This window comes from Gossypium hirsutum, unplaced genomic scaffold, assembly GCF_007990345.1.
Source record: "Gossypium hirsutum isolate 1008001.06 unplaced genomic scaffold, Gossypium_hirsutum_v2.1 scaffold_186, whole genome shotgun sequence".
NCBI classification, from domain to species: Eukaryota; Viridiplantae; Streptophyta; class Magnoliopsida; order Malvales; family Malvaceae; genus Gossypium; species Gossypium hirsutum.
Window position 1 is genome coordinate 3,845 of NW_024402861.1, and position 22,814 is coordinate 26,658.

The window sequence follows — 22,814 nt, forward strand, 5'->3', positions numbered from 1 at the left end:
CTTGAAAAAGAAAAGCATATCTATGTCCAGCCCTGGTGACTAAATCCGAGTAAGGTAAAATTTTGATAAATTAAGGCAACCATGAACTAGCAGTGTTAGTTCTTACCAGAAACATGTTACCTAGTTTACGTAGGATGAGAAGATTGATGAATATTACCCGCAAGTCATGACCTATGAAACATGGAAGAGAAACAGTTAAAAAGACAATGAACTTTATACCCATATGCCATTTGATTTATGTATATATGCTCCCTCATTGTTGAGATTCATCATGCTCGAGCTCTACTCAAAATTCATTGCTTGAAATATGGCTCCAATTTGGTCGAATCCTATTCCAGAAGCTCCAACTCGGCTCGTGGTAAAATCAAACTATCTAAGCTTGGTTAGATAAAGCATTTACATATTCGAGCTTAGTTTGAACCATTCGTATACAACATAGTTCTAATAAAAAATAAAAAAATATTAATAAAAGCTCGATCAAGCCGCGAGCTGCTAAAACCAAGTAGTAAGGTACTCAAACATGGCTCACTAGATAACTCAAGCTGCTCACGCTTGAATCGATTTCGAATTTCTTTCGGATGACTTAGGAGCACAAGTGCCTTGTTTATACCGCTATCAACGCATACCAAATCCAACACTCATTTGATTTCAAGAATCAACTAAAAATTCTCCAAGTAAGAAGTAAGGATAGAGCAGATAATGAAGATTTAAAATATAGCTTACGGCTCAAAATACATAATATATACATAAATTTTACATTAATAGTAACATAATGTTAACTAAGACGCACAAGAAATCTTTACTCTAGTACATACATTATAAATATAAATATGGATCAAGTGATTAATCAGTATCAGACCAGTAGATATCCATCCCGCCCCAATCGTTCTCAGGCACTCCAAGAGCCTTCCAAACTGCTTTCGAGGCATCAACAATGTTGTTAGGGCAAGGGGGCTGATAATCATGGTCCGAATCGCATCCCATAGTAGAATCGCATTCTTCCACAACTTTAGTCCTCACAGATCTTCCATTGCCATGGATGTTGATATAATTCAAACACCTCTTTCCGTTGTTATACCACCCTGTAGAAAGTGCCACCACAGGGTCATCATCGGAGTGGTACTGGTTGTCACATTCAGATGGTGCACCACCGTCTCCATCTGGCTCAAAGCTGTTAAGCGTCAGTGTTGCTTTCGTTTGGCTTGATACAGGGGTGAACATTTGTATGTCGTGTACCACTTGCCATCCTTGCAACAATCAGAATCATTTTCCTGGTTGCATTGCCCTGGTGGAGGGGTTTTCCCTTTGATCTTGCCACTAGGGCTGCACGTCTGTGCTTCAACACTAAGAAAAAGAAGAAGAATGCAAAGGAGAGGAAAGACAGTCTAACAAATTACTTGCTTCTTCATTTTTATCTTCTTTAAGTCACTTCTGTTTTGATGTTTTAGTGCAGAAAACTTCAAGTGGTAAAAGCAATATATAGAGATCTTAGCAATGAGTAATTTAAAATACTGGTCATTCACTATGAAAATTTATGATGGACTGAAGCTGATAAAATTGGATTTTATCATTTACCCAAATTTTGTAATATATTTATCATTCAGAAGCATATATGTGGGAGGTTCCTGCAGGTTTGGTTCACTTTTAGCTTATTTTTCTTAAATTTCTTATGGCAGCTATTTGTTGATGAAGATCAAAGGGGCTTTAGATTATACTTGTCAACAAATCATTTTACTGGCTGATGCCTAAATTGGATGGATTTGAAGATGGTTACACTTAGCTTTTCATTTTCCATAAGAGTTTTGCAATGAAAATTATTTTCTATACATACATTATACGTATACTTCTTTACAATATCTTTAAATATATATACATATAAAATCATATTCCTGATATCCGGTCCTAATAGTAGTGTTAGAATTTCTGTCTCAAATTCCGTTCACAGGAAAGAACCAAGGTGAAAGAGCCAACGGAAAAGCGATAAGTATATAAACGTTGACAAAGTAACTTTCGTAGTTAAAGCAGCAGCATATAATATTGTTTTAATTGGCAGACCAAAATTTGAAATTTGGTCCTGTGCATATAAAAATATTAAGCACCAAAATTAGATTTGGATAAAAAATTAACTCAATAATTTCTGGACCAGAAACCCAATTCAATTTTTAGTTTTATAATATATTATATAATTTATTTCATATAAAATTTAATTTATAATAGTATACGATACTATAGTATAAACATTAAAATCTGTTGTCTTTAAAATTAAAATAAAATCATTTTAAAAAGTTAAATAAAAAATATTTTTTTTGTAAAACAATTTGCATACTAAAACATACTCGAATTTAGTTTTTGATTACGTGTCAGCTTTGGTTGACTCAGACAATTATTTCAAAGGACAATTTTTTGGGACAAATTTTTATTTTAAGGCTTTTTAGTAGGATAAATTCTCTAAGAATGGCATCCGTGTCAACATTGTGAAATTGTTCAAGTCAAGAGACAATAGGTCGTCTCTTTCATAGCACGGTACACCATGGTACTCGCAAATGGCGGCACGGGAAATATCAGTGTTAGCATGCCTGGCGTATAGTCGGTCATGCGTACCAATTTTGAAATTGGAGTAACTCTAGCACTACAGGTACAATGCCAGCTTGCTTGGGAAGCAAGCAAAAATTGTCCCAACAATGAAAGTGTACATCGTCCTATATCTCATCATTAAACGATGAGGCTAGATCAAAATCATGTTCAAGGATGAAAGTATGTCCCTAAATTGTTTGATAAAAATCTGCGGCCTCTTGCTATTCAAATTTAACACCATCGTATTTCAATGACAAAACCGAGGCGGTGTGGGAACGAGATCGTTTACGCATTCTCAGGGGCATTCTTTTAATTTTCGCACTTAAAGCCAATAAAAATAAACTCAATATCCAAAGGAAAGCAGTCAATACTTAAATTAAAAACTTTAAATTGGAAATAAGAAAAACAGTAATAATAAATAAAGGAAAAGAAAAATTAAATCGTATTGATTGTTGTAGTCGAATGGATTGAATCGAGAAGTGTCGTGTCCCCAATCCAAAATGGTGTGATACTTGCAAAAGAAGAAAACTATCCAAAGGTAAAGTAAAAAGAAAAAGAAAAGGAAATTGATCAATGAATCCAAGTGTAACCTCCTAAACTGTACCTAGAAGTCATGGTCGAATCGGGAAAGCTGCATTGGACACCTTAATGTCAAAGCTACCCTAATGATATTTAAAAACCTTCAAGTACTCCCTTTTATAAAACCATGGTTTCTATTGTTATCTTTGGAAAAACGTCCATTTACTTTGTCCAACCATGTTTGTTGAATTGGTGAATTCAGTTAATTTTTTAAAAAAACCTAACTATTGGCGTTGCCTTCGAAAAATCATTTTGTTATCTTCTTAGCAAGGGAAATGTACCATTACTAGTCAAATTATTAATTTAGTCATATATCATGCATAGTCCATTTCAAATATTTATAAAATACCGTGTCTCTATACCCAATATGCATGTCGTGCATGCATAAAAAACCCCAAAATCTCAAACAGTCCCAAACCACAGTTTAAAGAAACTTTACAATCTAAAATCAAATAATAATAAAATAAGCCTAAAATATAATTAACTTAAAATAATTTGACGAAGTAAAGTCCAAGGCCGGCCGTACATCCGCGTGCCAATTCCAATCCTAAGTTCCATCATTAGCTGAGAAGTTGAGGTAATGATGTGAGCTTAACAAGCTTAGTGTGAGATTAAACAAGCAAGTATTAAGCATTAATACAATCAATTTCATAGAGGAAGCAATAGCACAATCAAACATTACCAATAATAATTTCAAATGCACATGATCGGGAAAATGCACATGTGAGATCCTACCCATACCATCCGCTACACACCACGAGTTCCCCAGAACCCGTTTGCCAAACTCTAATGTATGTGAGCAAAGCTCAATGTGGTAAAACCACCAATAATCATAATGCATTGAAATTGCCAAATAAATAATGCATATAATCGCCAATCCCTTCGGTACTCCAAAAGCAGTGCACTGACTACAAATATATGGGGGCTTATTATGCTGCCGGTACTCCACGGAACTCCTCCGTCAACCATAAAATCCCATCCCAATGCACATGCAATGTGTCATACAAATTCATACATAATCATATTTCAATACTTTTTACATTTATTCGACATGTTCAACATGTCCTCAATAATCACGTACTTTCAGTAAAAGGAAGCAGTGTTCAATTTTCAAATTACCATTCAGATGGTATCTATCAATAGCGTTCAATTCACATACTTTACGAATTTCACTATGTAGCAATAGCAACCTCACGTATATATATCATAGTAATATTTCATGCATTTAAATCATGCATAAACCTAATATCTCAACATTTCGTACCATTCAATCAAACATTCTCATATCACGTAATATAATTATACATAACAATCTCAATTACACATTCATATAGTCAAGCTAGCAATGTTGCCAACACAACAATCTTTTAAGGCCGAAAAGCACCTGGTTCGGGCACTCACAAAACTAAAATTTTGGCTATTAACTCAAACCAATAAGAAATTAATTTATCAAATATAGCATGACATTTATCATTATCAAACAAATTTTACAAGTTTAGGACCCACACCTTATTTTTCGCTTTCTCGCAACACCATAGTGAATCTTCCAATTTTCCTTAATAAACCTTTATAGATCCTAAACCAAAATTTAGTATAAATTCAATCAATTTACCATTTAACCAACTTTCAAATACCCACTTATGGGTTCAAACCAATTTTCAAATTAATAACCATTTTATGAATTCAAACTAGTTCGATTCCTTACCATGTATCTATGCGAACCGTATGTACGATCGTTCTTCGACTTTACGGTTGATTCGGGGTGCCTGGGTCAACACCTAATTCAATAATATACTGGAAAATAAGTAGATAATAATGATTAAATTCCTTCACTTTAATCAACCAATAACCTTTACCGTACAACTATGTCGAAACAACAATTAATTTTACGTTTAATTTCACTTACGCTTCTCGATTTGTGAGTTTCGAATGCCCAAACAATCAAGAACATTTTTCCCTAATTTACATGAGTTTAATAGTTTATTAGGAGGTTTCAAGAACTCAAATTATGGCTGGAATTAAATGTGAAAGATTCAAGAAACAAAATAGCCCCCTATTCTACACATATGCGCACGCACGACCATCTATGGTGGTCGAAATTGGGGCTGAATTTTAAAATGTTTTGAGACCTCATTAAAATCTGGAAAAATACCTTTGAAAATATTTAAAGTCTCCCAGATTCCAGATCTAGAAATTTTGGTTTTTAATTGACAAGATTAACAAAGAAATTGAGGAGAAAAGAGATCTTACCCAAGTTAGTTGAGAGAAACGACAATAACCCCTTCTTGGCAATGTTTGGGATCAATTTTGGAGTTCAATATTTCAAATTATACATGCATACTTACCCATTCACATTTTATTCCAATAGAACTTCATATATTTTCTCATAACATGTATATCATTTTTACTATGCTTCTTTCACTTACTGATTAATAGAGATACTATCGTCATTTAGATGTACTTCTATTAGAACAGTACGCATGCAAGAGTCAGGTTAGAGACTCACCTATTACTCACCCACAATAAATCAAAACTCCAAAAGTAATTGCGATATCCTTGCGTCGGCCGCTAACACCTAAAAAATCACACCATTCCATGAAAGTTGCAAATTCGTTAGCATGATAATCTTTTGTCTCAATCACTGGGCACTTATACTCTTGTGATGGTAAAGCGGGAACATATAATATTGTTTTAATTCGCCGGAAAAAGATATGTTAGACCAAAAGTAAAATTTTTTCCGTAATTTGTAAATTTGCATATAAAATATTTAGCGCGAAAATTAGATTTGGGTAAAAATTTAACTCATATAAATTATAGAAGAGGTAAGACTGGCCTAACTGAGCCAAACCCAACTCAATTTTTAGTTCTGTAGTGTATTATATAATTTATATCATATAAAAATTAAATTTGTAATACTATACAATACTATAAATAAATATTAAAATATGTTGCTTTAAAATTAAAAAAAAACGGCAACGCCCCAAGTTTCTTAATATATGAATTGTTTATTGTGTAAAGTAAATCGATTTGGCTCAATGGCTAAGTGTTCTAGATGTGTGTTTGAGATCTTGCTTATGTTTCCTTCTAATTAAATTTTTGTTATTTTTATCCCTATATCCAGCTAGTCATATCTAGTTTATCTGTAATGTTTGTTTAATTGTTAACAAGAATGAGGGTGTTAGTATAGTGGTAAGGTCTTAGATTACCCTTAGTTTCCAAGTTTGAATCTTGTTTTGTACAAAAGTGAAATTATTTGTGCTCCTCGCGCATGAGTACCATGACATCGTGCACCTTGCGTACTCATTATCTTATCTACAATTTCAGAATTTTATGAATTAGCTTAAGTTTAATGAAAAATCCCAAATCTAGAGTTTTATTAGAGTTTAGAGAATGTTTGATTTGCTACCGTCTCTAGAGGTAAACAGTTTTACTAAAGTAACTAATGTAAAAGTATCTAAAGCGTATCTAAAGTTTGAAGTTTCTTACTTGAATCGGCGCCAAAGTCTTGGTTTCACTTTACGAAAATTAAAATATCAGTTTTCATAAAAAATCGGAATAATTCAAAAAAGTTTTTAAACATTTTGAACCCAAAATTTCACAGCCTGAGTTTTAAACATTTATTTTTTGATTACGTGTCAGGCTCTGGTTGACTCAGACAACTATTTTAAACGGCAATTCACGGAAGGAACGATAGTGTTAACATAATGAAAGTTCAAATGACACTTCTGAGAAAAAAAGAAAAGTTTTAAGTACATAAATTGAAAAAGCGTTATAGTTTGGAGACCATTATTTAGTTTAAGGCTTTTTTAGTAATTTCGTTCATCTTTTCTAGCAAATTTCTCTCATTTTCTTCCTTAATTGACACCAGTCATTGAAGTTAATTGAAACAGTTGAAAACATGAAATGAAGTTTTAAAAGTAAAACTCTGAATTAAGCTCAAACTGCTTTCACTGTTCCAAAAGGCTCCGAATAGACATTTAGGGAAGTTAAATTTTCATTCAAGTTTGACAAAAAAAAAAGGTCTTCTTAAAACGCCGTTGCCGGGGATCGAACCCGGGTCACCCGCGTGACAGGCGGGAATACTCACCACTATACTACAACGACTTGGTGATCAGGTTTTAAAATTCATTTTACTCTTTGGAACATGCCAAATTTGGTCGCAAAAGAAGCAAAGAAGAGACCGTAGATTAATCGGTCGTTTTAGTTTATTTAGAGTTCAACCTCAACATTTGTATATTATCTCCTTTGTTTGTTCTTCATGATCTATACAAAATAGGATGAAAAGTCATGACAAAACTGTGAAGTGCTAAAAAATTATGGTGGACCGCTAAAATTGATGACTTATGATACAGCTGATAATATGGTATTTTATCATTTACCCAAGTTTTGTAATGTATTTATCATTCAGAAGCATCTTTGTGGGAGGTTCCTGCAGGTTGGATTCACTTATTTATTTTTTATATATTATGGCAGCAATTTGTTGATAAAGATGAAATGGGTTGGTTTGGAGACAAGAGGCCTTATATTAGTTATACTTGTCAACAGAACATTTTATTGGCTGACGCCTAAATTGGAGGGATTTGAAGATGGTTACATTGTGCTTTTTCATTTTTCATATAATTTTGGCATACAAAATTATATTCTATACATATTTCAACACGTACTTCTTTGAAATAACTCTAAAAAAATATATTTGGTGTTTGAAATTTTATTAAATAAATATCTCTAAATTAGAATATTAGTTTTTCTATTAAATAAATATTATTTGTTTTCTACTAATTCAATCAAGATTCTCCCGTCTCTCCCTATAGATAGATGACACTGGTAGAGCTATAAACACAACAGTTCATGTAAGTTTTCAAGTTTATTAGTCCGCCAAAAAATAGTGAGAATTTATTTTCTAAGTATAAATTCTATTTTCTGAGAATAACAATTCCGTCGGCTTCTATTAAGAGAGAATTACTATCCTACTGAATGTAATAAATCGTTTCTGGTAAAAATCTCAGTCTCGCACTGCAACTGTTTGATTACACTCTCATTGAATTCATTCTTCAAATCATTAATGAATGATTCCCTTCCATAATCTTAATGTAAAAAATCAGAGAAAAATATGATGTATAACAAATGATGTGAAATACGATTAAAAGATATAAAGTAAAACTAAGAAAAAATTTAAAATAGGAAAAAACAGGTTAAAAAACCTTAAACTTCCAATTATTTGATTTATAATTCTTTGTGTTGTTTCAGCATTAATGCTATTTAGAGGCTTGCATACATGCATAAAATGGAAGGAATAAAAGTGGACTTTGAATATTGATTATATTTGTATTTTTCTATTACCTTTTAGGTTGACATTAAAATGTATATATGTTTTATGGAATGTATTTATTAGATGTTTATTTACTAAATTTGGAAAAGTTGTGGAAAAAATAGGAGGGGAAATATTTGATACACTGCGACTAGAGATTTTAGACTCCGCCCGTAAGGTTAGGGGTTGACAAATGTCCTACAAGAATATAATAAAATATTTAAAAAAACATTTTAAAAAAAAGAAACACATAACAATTTTTTAAGGTTGCTTGTGGAATAAAAAAAATATTTCGCCAATGTACCAAATACTAACCCATAATATACACCTAAATTTTTTTTGATAAATTAAGGCAACCATGAACTAGCAGTGTTAGTTCTTACCAGAAACATGTTACCTAGTTCTCGTAGGATGAGACCCGCAAGTCATGACCTATGAAAACATGGAAGAGTAACAGTTAAAAAGACAATGAACTTTATACCCATATGCCATTTGATTTATGGATATAAGCTCCCTGGTTGTTGAGATTATTCATGCTGGAGCTCTACTCAAAATTCATTGCTTGAAATATGGCTCCAATTTGGTCGAATATTATTCTAGACGCTCCAACTCGGCTCGTGGTAAAATCAAACTATTTAAGCTTGGTTAGAAAAAGTATTTACATATTCGAGCTTAAATTTGAACCCGTTTCGTATACGACATAGTAATCTAATATTAAAAATATTGAAAATGTATTATTAATAAAAAAAACTCGATCGAGCTCGCGAGCTGCTCAAATCAAGTAATAAGGTACTCAAACATGGCTCACTTGATAACTCAAGCTGCGCATGCTTGAAACGATTTCGAATTTCTTTCGAATAACATGCGAGCACAAGTGCCTTGTTTATACCCCTATCGAACGCCTACCAAATCCAACACTCATCTGATTTCGAGAATCCACTAAGAATTTCTCCAATTAAGAAGTAAGGATAGAGCAGATAATGAAGATTTAAAACATAGTTTATGGCTCAAAATACATAATATATACATAAATTTTACATTAATAGTAACATAAATGTTAACTAAGACGCACAAGAAATCTTTACTCTAGTACATACATTATAAATAAAAATATGGATCAAGTGATTAATCAGTATCAGACCAGTAGATATCCATCCCGCCCCAGTCGCTCTCAGGCACTCCAAGAGCCTTCCAAACTGCTTTCGAGGCATCAACAATGTTGTTAGGGCAAGGGGGCTGATAATCATGGTCCGAATCGCATCCCATAGTAGAATCGCATTCATCCACAACTTTAGCCCTCACAGATCTTCCATTGCCATGGATGTTGATATAATTCAAACACCTCTTTCCGTTGTTATACCACCCTGTAGAAAGTGCCACCACAGGGTCATCATCGGAGTGGTACTGGTTGTCACATTCAGATGGTGCACCACCGTCTCCATCTGGCTCAAAGCTGTTAAGCGTCAGTGTTGCTTTCGTTTGGCTTGATACAGGGGGTGAACATTTGTATGTCGTGTACCACTTGCCATCCTTGCAACAATCAGAATCATTTTCCTGGTTGCATTGCCCTGGTGGAGGGGTTTTCCCTTTGATCTTGCCACTAGGGCTGCACGTCTGTGCTTCAACACTAAGAAAAAGAAGAAGAATGCAAAGGAGAGGAAAGACAGTCGAACAAATTACTTGCTTCTTCATTTTTATCTTCTTTAAGTCACTTCTGTTTAGATGTTTTAGTGCAGAAAACTTCAAGTGGTAAAAGCAATATATAGAGATCTTAGCAATGAGTAATTTAAAATATTGGTCTTTCACTATGAAAATTTATGATGGACTGAAGCTGATAAAATTGTATTTTATCATTTACCCAAATTTTGTAATATATTTATCATTCAGAAGCATCTATGTGGGAGGTTCCTGCAGGTTTGGTTCACTTTTAGTTTATTTTTCTTAAAATTTCTTATGGCAGCTATTTGTTGATGAAGATCAAAGGGGCTTTAGATTATACTTGTCAGCAAATCATTTTACTGGCTGATGCCTAAATTGGATGGATTTGAAGATGGTTACACTTAGCTTTTCATTTTCCATAAGAGTTTTGCAATGAAAATTATTTTCTATACATACATTACACGTATACTTCTTTACAATATTTATATATTGTAGTGTTAGAATTTCTGTCTCAAATTCCGTTCACAGGAAAGAACCAAGGCGAAAGAGCCAAAGGAGGAGCGATAAGTATATAAACCTTGACAAAGTAACTTTCCTAGTTAAAGCAGCAGCATATAATATTGTTTTAATTGGCAGACCAGAATTTGAAATTTGGTCCGAAATGTGCATATAAAAATATTAAGCACCAAAATTAGATTTGGGTAAAAAATTTAACTCAATAATTTCTGGACCAGAAACCCAATTCAACTTTTAGTTTTATAATATATTATATAATTTATTTCATATAAAAATTTAATTTATAATAGTATACAATTCTATAGTATAAACATTAAAATATGTTGTCTTTAATATTAAAATAAAATCATTTTAAAACGTTAAATAAAAATAAAATATTTTTTTGTCAAACAATTTGCATACTAAAACATACTCGAATTTAGTTTTTGATTACGTGTCAGGCTCTGGTTGACTCAGACAATTATTTCAAACGGCAATCCACGGAAGGACCAATAATGTTAACATAATGAAAGTTCAAGTAGAACTTCTGACAAAAAAGGAAAATTGTGAAGTACATATATTGAAAAAGCGCTACAGTTTGGGGACCATTTTTTATTTTAAGGCTTTTTAGTAGGATGAAATTCTCTAAGAACGGCATCTGTGTCAACATTTGTGAAATTGTTCAAGTCAAGAGACAATCTGTCGTCTCTTTCATAGCACTGTACGCCATAGTACTTGCAAATGGCGGCACAAGAAATATCAATGTTAGCATGCCTGACGTATACTCGGTCATACGTACCAATTTTTAAATTGGATTAAAACTCTAGCACAACATGTAATACCCTAAACCCGGCCTAAATGTCCAGACCAAGTCCAGTGAGTTACATTGTCGGTATTAGGAAAACTGCATTTATAAACACAGCCAAAATGAAATCATTCAACATTTTATAACTAACACAAAAATTAACTAACTATTAATCTTCCCAACCATCATACTATCAGAGAAAGCTGAGATTACTAATGGTAAGATTTAAAGTAAAGATAATCGAAAGCTTGAGAGCCACCTGAAATCCAATTAACAACGAAATGAGTTGTGAACCCAATGCATAAAAGATGTACATTCAATTAAAGTAGATTTATAAGATAATTCTCAAATCCTAAGATTCAGCTAGATAATAGAAGCAATTCTAGTTTCAGGTATAGAACAGATCAGATACATATGCAGTTTTTCCTAGCCCCATCTGCTACACACCATCTCCGATCATCCCAACACACCATTAAAGGCGTTTAATGCCCAACCAACCCTGTCAAATCCATTTTTTTGAAAACAAAAATTAGTAGTCGACTTAAAAATAAAAATTAGAGTCGCTACCGATCTTTTATTGATGTGTGATTGGGCCACTTTGAAAACAATTATAGGTTTACGAACTTTGAGAAAATAGGCTCGGGAGTCAATTACGCACGAGGACGGGTTAGCACATTTATAACACCCAATATTGGTACCGAATTGATTGTTTAATTTCTTAGTGTCAAAAATTTGAAATGATTTCAAAATACAATCCTTTTAACTTGGAATAAATTGAATTACATGATAAGACACTCTTATTTCAAAGAAATAAAATGCCAAACCTAGTGAGTTAGGGCGCAACATTTTTAATCTTCAAAATTAAGTTTATCTTTTAACTCTTTAAAACCTATGCATTTTGAGAAGGATATCTGGTTATTTGGGTCAAATGAAAAATCAAAACCCAGTAAGTTAGGGTTCAATTTCCCAAAATTCCTAAATACCGAATATTTTTTATTATAACACTCTAGAATAACGTATTTTTATTTATTAATTATATATTTATTCTGAGTATGATCCTGCTAATTTGTGCTATTTATGATCTTTTATCTCATAGGGACTAAATTTGAGGCAAAAGTAAAATTAAGGGCCAAAAGCGTGAATTTAGAGATAAAATGGGCCAATGTGCGACACAAGGAAAAGTTGGTGCCAAAAGTGCAAGCATGGAGGACAAGAGGGTTTAAATGCAAAAAGAAGAGATTTTATTCTATTAAACTCTATTTCAATTATATTAGGATAATTAATATTGAAATAATTATTAAGGATTATTTTTAGGATTTTATTTTATTTATCTTTATTTATCTTCAATTAAATGTATTTATCTTTTAGGAATTTAAGTAGGATTAGACTATCTCCCCTAGCACTATAAATAGGGGGTGAAATGACTCAAAAGAGATCCATCTTTTAGTTTTTTCTGTAAACACTCTCTCCTCAAAAGTCTAGGCTTTTGTTCTTCTCATATTTCTTTTCTATAAAATCTCCATTTTTATTTTATTTATTTTCTTTTCCACCACAACCATGAGCCACTAAACCCATCTAGCCAAAAGTTGTCAAAAATCCCCAAAAGGGCTCATGAGGCTTAGAATCCGTACTTAGCCTTCTCAACGAGTATTCATCGTTTCTCCATACTATGGGGCTGACGCTTCCGTCCATGTCCCTTAAGAAGTAAGCTTTTCAACGTATGCAAAGGCAGCCGCTTTGTATGTTTTGGGAAGGTTGCACAGTCGGTTCGTTAGCTTACTGCGTCAGAGGTTGGCGAGCCCAAGAGACAAAATGGCGTGGGATTCGCAGTTGAGAATCGTTGATCTAGCATAAGACGATCCCACTGAAGCGATTGTTGGCTAGAGTCAGGTTCCACCAAATCATAAGTCTAAATCCTTGGAGCTAGTGGTTGGAGGCTGGAATCTCCCATAAGAATTTCCTTTCTCTCAATTCTATTTTTAATTTCTCAAATTTTCGATTCAATATTCTTAATTATGTTTTTTTTTAATTTTTTGTTTCCAGATCCAAACCTTTAATTCTGTTTTTTTTATTTTCAGGAACGCAGGCTTCTTAGGCAAGATTCTGTCTGAGATTTCACAGAACAAGATATTGTGCAAATCCAGTCCCTGTGGATTTGACCCTACTTCCCTTTTACTATTCTTTTTCATTATTTACTAGGGATAGGATATTTTTGGTGCTTTCAACGACCGCATCAAATTTTGGCGCCATTGACGGGGACTGGCAACGTACTAATCTTGTTTTTTGTTTCTTATGACCAGATCTGCTCCAGGTACTCTTGCGTTCGATTCAAAAATTGAGAAGACTGCTAGAACCAATCGCATCCCATAGTATTTCAAAATTCTTAAATAACAAATACTGCATTTATTTTAAAAGTCCTTAGTTCGAGGTAGTAAAACGTCATATCCAGTGAGTTAGGATCCAACATTTTAAAATCCCGAAAGGCTTTATTTCAAAATTATATGGTTTTATTATAAAATAAATACTTGGCTATCTAAATTCATCGAAAATAATTGAAGCCAGTAAGTTAGGGCACAATTCTCTCGAGAATCGTGAACACCGAGCATTTTGAAAATTTACGAAATAGAATGATTTAATGCCTGAATGAAACATAATCTTTTAAATCATGTAATGTGATTGAATGATAGTGTATATCCCGAGATGATAATTTGTGAAATAAAATGCTCGCTAATGGACAATAAATAAACAAATTATATAAATAAACAAAATAATCTCGCATCATATTGACAATCTTAAGCTAATGGATTAAAAGCTAATTTTAAAAGAAACACCATGGTAAATAGCATAAATATAACAAGTTTTATGATATAGAAAATGAATAGCAGGAAAGAAAGGAAATTAGAATCAAATAAATTATATATTAAAATAAACGGAGTAAAAAAATATTATATGAAATGTTAATATGTAAATGAACTTTAAAGTATACTAAAATAGGTATATTTTTAAAGAAATAAATTAAATATATATAAAGATAGATTTAAACAAATATATGTATTAAACATGTCAACTAAAGAAATTAAGGCTAATGGTTATAATAATGCGAAAGTCATTATATAGAATAAATATAACTGTACACATATATAAAAAATGGTACCATATAAAAAACATTTTAATGCAAAATTTCAAAACATGGAAATATATATAAATATGAGAAATATCGCAAATTTTAGCAATGATATATATAATAATTTAAAAAAACGATAATACTTGATGAAGATAATGATATATGATAATTTTAAAATATTTAATACATAAAGTAATTAAAAAATAATACACGAAAATAATTTGGAATAGATAATTTTCATAGTGAATTAAAATAACCTATAAAAAATTGATATAATAAGTAAAATAGAAAATAAAATAAAGCAATTTGAAGGTAAATCCTAAAATAAGAAATAAATTAAACTAAATAAAATGGATATATATATATATTAAAACAGACATTATATACAAAATTTAAAATAAATAAGTAAAGCAATACACATAGTAAATTACAATGTAATGTATATTGAAGCAATTTAAGGTAAAGTTCAAGGACTAGATCAAAATCAAAACAAATCTAGAAGGTAACAAACAGAATTAAAATAAAGGGATGGGCCAAGGAGCAGCACGCAGGAAACATGGGGGATCATATCGGAAATATTCCGCCTCCCAAAATGCAACGCAGCGACAGAGACCAAAATGAAAGAACTCAAAACAAACACGGTGAATTTAAAAGAATAACAGATGAAATTGAAGTAGAGAGATAAAATCAAGGGATGAACGCGCGGATCTAATCTTGTTCCGGTTGGTCATCGGGTCTCTCCCCTAATACGATGTCGTTTTGAAACCATAGAAGCAGGTTAAAACGGCGTCGTCGAGCAATTTGTATAAAATTAAAAGAACTAGGACGACCTCAGGCCATTTGAGATGGCCGAAAACCTAGCTGCCAGTTGCTAGGAGACCCAACCCTCTCTGGCCTTTCGATCTCCGCCAGACTCCGATTACAACGGAGTAAGCGAAGATCCAGCCACCAGGTAAGTCCCTTGTTTCCTTTCTTTTCTTTTTTATGCGATTAATGAAACCAGAAAGAAAGAACCCAGAAAACAACTGAAAGAAAAAAGAAAAATCACCTTCAAAAGACTCAGTCTTTTGCTTTTGATTGATTTTTTTAATTTTCTGATACAATCTGTGTAAAAAACTTACAAAGGCTCTTCCTTTTGTTTTATAGCCGAAAAAAAAGAAAATAAAATCAAAATAAAAAATACAATCATCATTTTTCTTTTTGCTACACTGTTTTTGTGTCATTTGTAGGTACGGCGTACGGAGGTGCGTGGCGTGGAGGCGTGGTACGTAGCGGTGGTGCACGTGCGAGGGCAGAGGCTGGCTCTTAGTTGCTGTGGCACTAAAGCAATATGTGGCTAGGGTTTCTGGTTCTATTCTGGTGTTGGGTCGTATGGTAGTTTGGCTAGGGCTTGTATTTGGGTTTTGTAATTGGGTTTGGGTTTCGTTAGCTGGGCTAGGTATTTTATTGGGCTATGTAAATGAACAGTCTAATACTTGGACTTTATTTATATTTTGGTTTTTTATATTATTTAACAGGCCCGGGCTAATTGGGCCTATTACAAACCCTACACACCATAAAGTATCTGTCTAACACGTTTACAGAGATGCAGACTAGCTGCTAAATTGAAATGCAACAAAGCACCAGATTCATATATATGCATTGTGGCTTAGCCACTAATTCAGAGCAGATTACTTCCTCCTTCACAATATCCCAACCTATACAAATGCAGATTGCAAATATCAACGACATCTGTTTAGTCATTCCAATTCAATTCATAAATAGATAATACAGATCAGTATTATTAAGAGCCATCATTACACATGCATTTATATAATTCATATCTCAGTGTCAGAGCATCAGATAGTCCTTATATAATTAAAGTCAAATCATAAATACATTGTGGAGGTTAGTGCTTGTGTTAGACAACACTCATGGCCTCAAAACTAAGGTCCAAATCCTATTGATATGCCACACGGCCTGGCATATGCCCATGTGCTTGCCTGTGTGGCTCACACAGCCTGACACATGCCTATGTTTTCTATCCGCGTTGTTCTAAATCATAAATAGTGAGTCACACGACTTGGGAACATGCTCGTGTGGACCAATTTTTAAATTGGAGTAAAACTCTAGCACTACAGGTACAATGGCAGCTTGCTTCGGAATCAATAAAAAAATTATCCGAACGATGAAAGTGTACATTGTCCTATATCTCATCATTAAACGAGGAGGTTGGATCAAAATCATGTTCAGGGATGAACGTACGTCCCTGAATTGTTTGATAAAAAATCGCGGCCTCCTGCTATGCAAATTTAACACCATCGTATTTTGATGACAAAATCGAAGCGGTGTGGGAACGGGATCATTTACGCGTTCTCGGGGGCATTCTTTTAATTTTCGCACTTAAAGTCAATAAAAATAAACTCAATATCCAATGGAAAACAGTCAATATGTAAATTAAAAACATTAAAATGGAAATAAGAAAAAAAGTAATAATAAATAAATGAAAAGAAAATTTAAACCGTATTGATTGTTGTAGTCGAATGGATTTAATAGAGAAGTGTCGTGTTCCCTAAGCCAAAACGGTGTGATACTTGCAAAAGAAGAAAACTAACAAAAGGTAAAGTAAAGAAAAAGAAGAAATTGATAAATTAATCGAAGTGTAATCTCTTAAACTCGACCTAGACGTTATGGTCGAATCAGGAAGGCCGCATTGGACACCTTAATTTCGAACCTACCCTAACGACAGTTAAAAACCTTCAAGTACTCCCTTTTATAATATCGTGGTTTCTATTGTTAGCTTCGCAAAATGTTCATACAGTCAAACTAGTAATGTTGCCAACACAACAATATTTTAAGGCTCGAAACGCACATGGTTCGACCATTTACAAAACTAAAATTTTGGCTATTAAGTTAAACCTATCAGCAAACTAATTTATCAAATATAACATGAAATTTATCATTATCAAACAAATTTTACAATTTTAGGACCTACACCTTATTTTTCGCTTTCTCGCAACATCCTAGTGAATCTTCCAATTTTCCTTAATAAACCTTTATACAATCCTAAACCAAAATTTAGTATAAATTCAATCAATTTACCATTTAACCAACTCTGAATTACCCACTTATGAGTTCAAACAAATGTTCAAGTTAATAACTATTTTATGAATTCAAACTAGTTCGATTCCTTAGCATGTATCGATGCGAACTGTACGTACGATCGTTCTTCGGCTTTACGGTTGATTCGGGGTGTTTGGGTCAGCACCTAATTAAATAATATACTAAAAATAAGTAGCTAATAATGATTAAATTCCTTCACTTAATCAACCAATAACCTTTACCGTACAACTATGTCGAAACAACAATTAATTTTACGCTTAATTGCACTTACGCTTCTCGATTTTTGAGTTTCGAATGCCCAAATGATCAATAACGTTTCCCCATAATTGGAATGTGTTTAATAGATGATTAGAAGGGTTCAAGAACTCAAATTATGGCTGGATTTAAAAGGGAAATATTCAAAAAACAAAACAGCCCCCTAATTTACACATATGCGTACGCACCACCACCCATGGTGGTTGAAATTTGGGCTGAATTTTAAAATGGTTTGAGACCTCATTAAAATCTGGAAAAATACCTTTAAAAACATTTAAAATATCCCGAATTCCAGATCTGGAAATTTTAGTTGTTAATTGACAAGATTATCCAATAAATTGAGGAGAAAAGAGATCTTACCCAAACTAGTTGAGAGAAACGACAATGACACCTTCTTGGCAATGTTTGGGATTGATTTTGGAGTTCAATATTTCAGATTTAAGGCTAATTTATTTTGGGGGGAAATTGAAGCAATATAGTAAAGGAGATGGTGTACAATCTTGATGCAAAAAAAGAATAAGATGGTAAAAGGAGAGGTGTAGACAACGTGAACAATGTAGGAAAAAGGGAAAAGAAAAAAAGTAAAGATAAAGAGAGGGAGAGGAGGTTAGGGACGGCTAACGTAGAAGAAAAAAGGATTCAGAGGCTGATTATTTTGATAAAAAAATTGTATTTATGCTTAGCTTTACTAGGCTTGGATGGCAACCCACAAAAAAAAGAAGAGAATTTGCATAAATCAATTTATTTTGTAAGAGTTGAGACTTAAACTAGAGACCTCAAACTAACTTTCAAGCTTTTACATTAAATAACTAACCATTGAGTTAATTCTTTATTTTTGATATATATCTACATTTTTGTTGAGCTAAATCTGAGATGTTACACGAAGGAAATTTGAAGGGGAAATAGAGAGAAATTAATTGGGGGAAGAGTTTTTAAAGGTTTAGAATAAATGTTTTGGGGAAATAAGAGAAGGTTTAAGAGTTTTGGAGTATTTAGAGGCTTTAGGTTGCGATATCTAGAACTGGGTATCACGTGACCTAAGTTGGATATCGTGACCCAAGTTGGAACCGGGTATCACTTTTGAAATTTCAAGGGTATTGTGATATCAGGAGGTGGATATTGTGATACCACTGAAGATTTTTGGTCCCTCTCGAAACTATCCAGAAAGTCGCAATATGCCCCATTGGGTATCGTAATTTCTCTGAACTAATCCCTAAAAACATGACAAAATCATCAATTTTCATCTCAATCATAAAAAATCGAACTACCAAGTCTAAAATTAAACTAATACAGTTTAAAATCCAAATCTAAATGTAGGAAATAAATGGAATCCATGCTCAAAAGATCTAATTATTTACAAATCCATGTTCAATCGCCACAGGCGGTCAATAACACCACCGAAATGGGGTTTCATCTGGATACTCTTGCGTCGGCCGCGAACACCTAAAAAATCACACCATTCCATGAAAGTTGCAAATTCGTTAGCATGATAATCTTTTGTCTCAATCACTGGGCACTTATACTCTTGGGCTGGTAAAACAGCAACATATAATAGTGTTTTAATTCGCAAGAAGAAGATATGGTAGATCAAAATTTAAAATTTTGTCCGTGATTTGGATATTTGCATATACAAATATTAAGCACGAAAATTAGATTTGGGTAAAAAATTTAACTCATATAAATTATGGAAGAGTTAAGACTAGCCTAACTGAGCCAAACCCAACTCAATTTTTACTTCTATAGTATATTATATAATTTTTATCATATAAAAATTAAATTTATAATACTATAGAATACTAAAATATAAACATTAAAATATGTTGTCTTTAAAATTTTAAAAAAAAAATCTGTAACGTGCCAAGTTTCTTAATATTTGAATTTTTTATTGTGTAAAGTAAATTGATATGGCTCAATGGTTAAGTGTTCTAGATGTGTGTTTGAGATCTTGTATATGTTTCCTTCTACTTAAGTTTTTGTTATTTTTATCCGTATATCTAACTAGTCACACGTAGTTTATCTATATTCTTTGTTTAATTGTTAACAAGAATGAGATTGTTGGTTCAGTGGTAAAGTCTTAGGTTACCCTTAGTTTCCAAGTTTGAATCTTGTTTTGTACAAAAGTGGAATTATTTGTGCTCCTCGCGCATGAGTACCATGACATCGTGCACCTTGCCTACTTATTATCTTATCTACAATTTCAAAGTTGTATGAATGAGCTTAGGTTTAATGAAAAATCCTAACGCTAGAGTTTTATCAGAGTTTAAAGAATGTTTAATTTGCTACCGTCTCTAGAGGTAAATAGTTGTACTAAAGTAACTAATGTAAAAGTATCTAAAGCATATCTAGAGTTCGAAGATTCTTACTTGAATCGGCGCCAAAGTCTTGGTTTCACTTTACGAAAATTAAAATATCAATTTTTGTAAAAATTCCAAATAATTCAAAAAAGTTTTTGAAAATTTTGAACCCAAATTTCACAATCCGAATTTTAAACATTTATTTTTTGATTACATGTCGGGCTCTGGTTGTTAGACAATTATTTTAAATGGCAATTTACGGAAAGAACGATAGTGTTAACATAATGAAATTTGAAATGACACTTCTGAAGTGCCAAAAAAAGAAAAGTATTAACATAAATTTTAGTACGATAAAGTTGTCATGACTTCAATGAAATTAAAATTAGGTTGAGAAAATAATATATTTAATTTAATTTAATTAATTAAAAAGAATAAATAATAGTTTGGACATAGGATAACATATTTATTAGGTTTGAATAAATTATATAAGTTCGTTAAAAGATAAGATAGAACATATAATTGGCCTGATACACGAAAAGACCCAACAAGCCTAAGTAAATTGCAAAGGGTGGCAAACTCTAGTCTCAGATTAGGATTTCCACGAATAGTGTTATCACCACCTCTATTGTACACTCCAAGTAGGATTTGAATTTTCCTGTTTAACTGTAATTTAGTGAGTTGAAACTTGACCATTTGATTACAAACAATAATTATGGACTATGTTGATCCATATGATGATCCTATAAGGATCCTCAAAATTCATGAAAAAAACAAAAAATAATATTGAATATACAAGAGTAAAACACTAGGGCTGTACTCAAACAATGAGAAGCGCAAGCTCTACTTGACATTTGTTGTTCAAAACTCCACTCTTGCTCAATCAAATACTATTTTAGAAGCTTTAACTCTATTTAAGCTCTATTAAAGTAAGCTCGTTCACCTGATTTACATATTTTAGCTTCAATTCAAACTCATTCCATATACAAAATTTTTATACTTTACTAAAAAAAATTTTGAAATTTGAGTTTCAAGTGTATGAAAGGTAAAGTCGTAATCTAAAATTAAAAATACTATTATCAATTAAAAATTTGATTAAGCTCTCGAGCTGTTCAAAACTAGTATTAAGATACTCAAATCTAGCTCGCTTGATAACTCAAGCTACTCAATCTTGAGCTTGTTTTAACAATATATACATGGTACTATATAGATTTAATAGAAACAATATTGAAAAAAATCATGACTAAAGAAATAGTGAATGTACCTGAGAGGTAGTTCGGATGAAATATGTTCCTCTATTATTAGATGGATTAATTTAGTCATATAGGACCAAACTAACTCATTGAATAATAGATGGGCTAAGTTGATCCAGACACTATAATACAGGGACCTCTTAGGTACCTTAACCCTAAAGAAACCTAGTTCATTTGATAATTCAAGCTGCACAAACTTGAGCTTGGCTCGATAATCCCTTAATCGAAGTTGAATTTTCTTTTCGAATTAACTCAAGCAACTTCCGAGCACACGTGCATCATTTACACCTCTATAAAACAAACCAAATCAAGCACTCATCTAAATTCAAGTACTAAGAATTTCTCCAAATAAGAAGTAAGAATAGAGCTAACGATGAAGATTAATTTATAACATAATTTACGACTCAAAATACATAATATATATATATATATATGACTTTTACATTAATTAATAGTAACAAAAACTTTAACTGAGATTCTTATTAAAGGATCTAGGAGACTTGGTTTTTAATCTAGGGGTGGAAGCATAGGCTGTTGATGCAAAGTGTTGTTGAAGCATAGGGTTGCTTGCTTAATAGACGCCAGTGATTGAAGTTGATCACATAAACAAACTTAATTGAAAGAGTTCAAACATGAAATAAAATTTTACAAGTAAAACTCTGAATTAAGCGTGAGTGCCGCAGCTTTAACAATCTTGCTTTTCACTGTCCCAAAAGGCTCCAAATAAGCATTTAGGGAAGTAGATTATCTGATTGCATCACTAAAAAAAGCTAGAAAGATTAAAAAAAAGAAATAATCGCCGTTGCCGGGGATCGAACCCGGGTCACCCGCGTGACAGGCGGGAATACTTACCACTATACTACAACAACTTACTTGATGGTACTGTTCAATTTATTTTAATTGTTGTAACTTTCCAAATATGGCCGCAAAGGGACAAAAGAAGCCAAGGGAGGACAATATTTAGAGTAGTTTTAGTTGTTCAACGAAGAGCTTTGACTGGTAACAAACTAGATACGTAGATTGATTGGTGAGAGTTCAACCTCCACATTTGTAAATTCTCTCCTTAGTTGATTCTTCCCAGTCTTTATCAAATAGGAGAAAATTTTTTTTTTCTTTGTTCACGGTCATAGCAGCTTTCAATATTTGATTCGGTTACTTTCTTGAATTATCATCGAGACTGCTTGTCGGCACATATGGTGTTTTTTGAAAGCAGGCTGATCCATCAACATCTGCGACTATAATCCCTTCACCCAAAACCCTGTGCTGGTGAAACAAAAACTCCACTAATCGTTTTTCTTTAGATCTTACATACAACGTACATGTGTGCACAGAAATACTAAGATATAATCTTCCAAAGACTTTTCAAATA

At 32.7% G+C, this 22,814-nt stretch overlaps 1 protein-coding gene, 2 non-coding genes and 1 pseudogene across 3 annotated transcripts; all 4 read right to left on the reverse strand.

Moving 5' to 3' along the window:
- Nucleotides 1-803: 803 nt before the first annotated feature.
- LOC121226448 (kiwellin-1-like) lies at nucleotides 804-2,595 on the reverse strand (annotated as a pseudogene).
- Nucleotides 2,596-7,185: 4,590 nt separating this feature from the next.
- Nucleotides 7,186-7,257, reverse strand: TRNAD-GUC (transfer RNA aspartic acid (anticodon GUC)). Its single transcript has one exon. It is a non-coding gene; the product is annotated as a tRNA-Asp (tRNA).
- A 2,186-nt stretch (nucleotides 7,258-9,443) lies between these two features.
- On the reverse strand, nucleotides 9,444-10,203 carry LOC107903147 (kiwellin-1). Its single transcript, XM_016829193.2, has one exon. It carries the CDS (start codon nucleotides 10,151-10,153, stop codon nucleotides 9,587-9,589), a length of 567 nt encoding a protein of 188 aa, XP_016684682.1. The 5' UTR covers nucleotides 10,154-10,203; the 3' UTR covers nucleotides 9,444-9,586.
- A 12,039-nt stretch (nucleotides 10,204-22,242) lies between these two features.
- On the reverse strand, nucleotides 22,243-22,314 carry TRNAD-GUC (transfer RNA aspartic acid (anticodon GUC)). The gene has a single exon. It is a non-coding gene; the product is annotated as a tRNA-Asp (tRNA).
- Between the last annotated feature and the right edge of the window lie 500 nt (nucleotides 22,315-22,814).

What these genes read in the sequence shown, in the direction of transcription:
- LOC107903147 (XM_016829193.2), bottom strand. Translation starts at nt 10,153, where the DNA reads ATGAAGAAGCAAGTAATTTGTTCGACTGTCTTTCCTCTCCTTTGCATT.